Here is a 1591-nt window from a genome sequence, read left to right as displayed (position 1 = left end):
TTGATTGAAAGGCTGAAGGTAGAGGTGGAGTGGCCATGGCTTCTGACTCAGGAGTACAGGGCCCAGGGCTGCACAGTCTATGACTGCATCCTCTTCCAAGTGTGGTTTCCACTGACTGGTTAGCTCCAAGCAACTGGGGTCATCCCACCTTTGGGGGCCAGGAACTGCCTCTGCCCTCACCTCCCATCTTCAGCTTTCCAAGCAGTGTTGTAGAGCAGGTTCTGGGCCCCGGCATCAGTGACCTGGATTGAAATCCTATGACTTTGGCTGAGCTAGCTCACCTCTCTGAGCCTCATCTATAAAGTGGAGATAATGTTTACACCAATTAATGTTATAGGGTTTTGTGAACATTTTGCCTTTTTTTTTTTTTTTTTAAAGTGGATTCCAGACCTGGACCCTGGACTGTTCCCTTACCAAAATTGAAAAACCAAACTCATGGCCATCAAGTCAATTTTGACTCATAGTGACCCCCGTTGGGTTTCTGAGGTGGTAAAACTTTATGGAAGTGGATTGCCCAGTTTTCCTTCAATGGAAGCGGCTGGTGGGTTTGAACCACCAACCTTCTGGTTAGCAGTCAAAGGCCTTAGGCACTACACCACCAGAGCTCCTTAATGTTCCCTTAAAAATACCCAATTTCTGTGTGCTCAGCTTGTTTCTCTTCTGTAGACAACTGGTTATGGCCCAGTTGTCCCATAGACACTGCCACTAACATGGCAGTGAGTATGACCTGGAGTGTGTGCCCTGTGGCCATCCTTGACACCTACATGTCTGTGCATTTTCCAGGACTCTTGCCCTAGGGCTGCCTGGCATCTGGAGGTCTGTTTGGAGCCAGACTGTTTCTAGCAGAGTCTAAGGCTCACCCATGTCTTCAGGCCTCTTCATGAATGAGACAAACCAAAGTAAGTGCCAGTGGGAGGGTGGACAAGGGGATTCTAGGGTCAGGGAGGACCTGCCCTCACATTTCTGTTTCCCCAGGGAGCACTATCCAGGACCCCCACCCATAATGCAGTCCCTTTCTCTGCAGCCATTGTGGGGCTCTTGGAGCTTCCCACAGCATCAGCCACGTCTCCTGGACCGAGCACTGGGGCCCGGGCATGGCCTGTGCTGGTAGGGGTGGTGCTGGGGGCTGTAGTGCTCTCTCTGCTCATTGCACTTGCTGCCAAATGCCACCTCTGCCGTCGGTACCATGCCAGCTACCGGCACCGCCCGCTGCCTGAGACAGGAAAGAGGAACTGCCCAGAGGTGGGTGAAGATGAGGATGATGATGGCTTCATCGAGGACAATTACATTCAGCCTGGAGCTGGTGGGCTGGGGCCAGAGGGTAGCAGGGATCACTTCTCCCTCTGAGCCCTGACCTCTGAGCCCCGACCTCTGCACCCCCTCTTCCCAGGTCTGACAGGTTAAGGGTATGAGGTACTTACTACACAGGAACTCTGAACCTCAGGGATAGCAGTGCTTAGAGTTTAAGGATAGAATGGAGGATACTCTGCTCTTCTTTCACCTCTGCCCAAACCATCCTCTCCAAAGGCCACCAAAGTAACAGCGACCCTCTCCTGCTCTGTTGCCCTCAGTGGCTCCCTGCTATTCTCAG

General features: G+C 52.4%; 1 protein-coding gene across 1 annotated transcript; it reads left to right on the top strand.

Moving 5' to 3' along the window:
• The first annotated feature begins 880 nt into the window (after positions 1-880).
• Positions 881-1347, top strand: CUNH1orf210 (chromosome unknown C1orf210 homolog). The gene is made up of 2 exons (XM_007953033.1): positions 881-899; positions 1025-1347. The coding sequence occupies exons 1-2, from the start codon at positions 881-883 to the stop codon at positions 1345-1347; spliced, it is 342 nt and encodes a 113-aa protein (XP_007951224.1).
• Positions 1348-1591: the final 244 nt, after the last annotated feature.

Source organism: Orycteropus afer, unplaced genomic scaffold (assembly GCF_000298275.1).
Source record: "Orycteropus afer afer isolate SDZICR_OR568_19922 unplaced genomic scaffold, OryAfe1.0 scaffold00370, whole genome shotgun sequence".
NCBI classification, from domain to species: Eukaryota; Metazoa; Chordata; class Mammalia; order Tubulidentata; family Orycteropodidae; genus Orycteropus; species Orycteropus afer.
The sequence above is the reverse complement of the archived record's forward strand: the minus strand, read 5'-3'. Positions and strand labels throughout refer to the sequence as shown.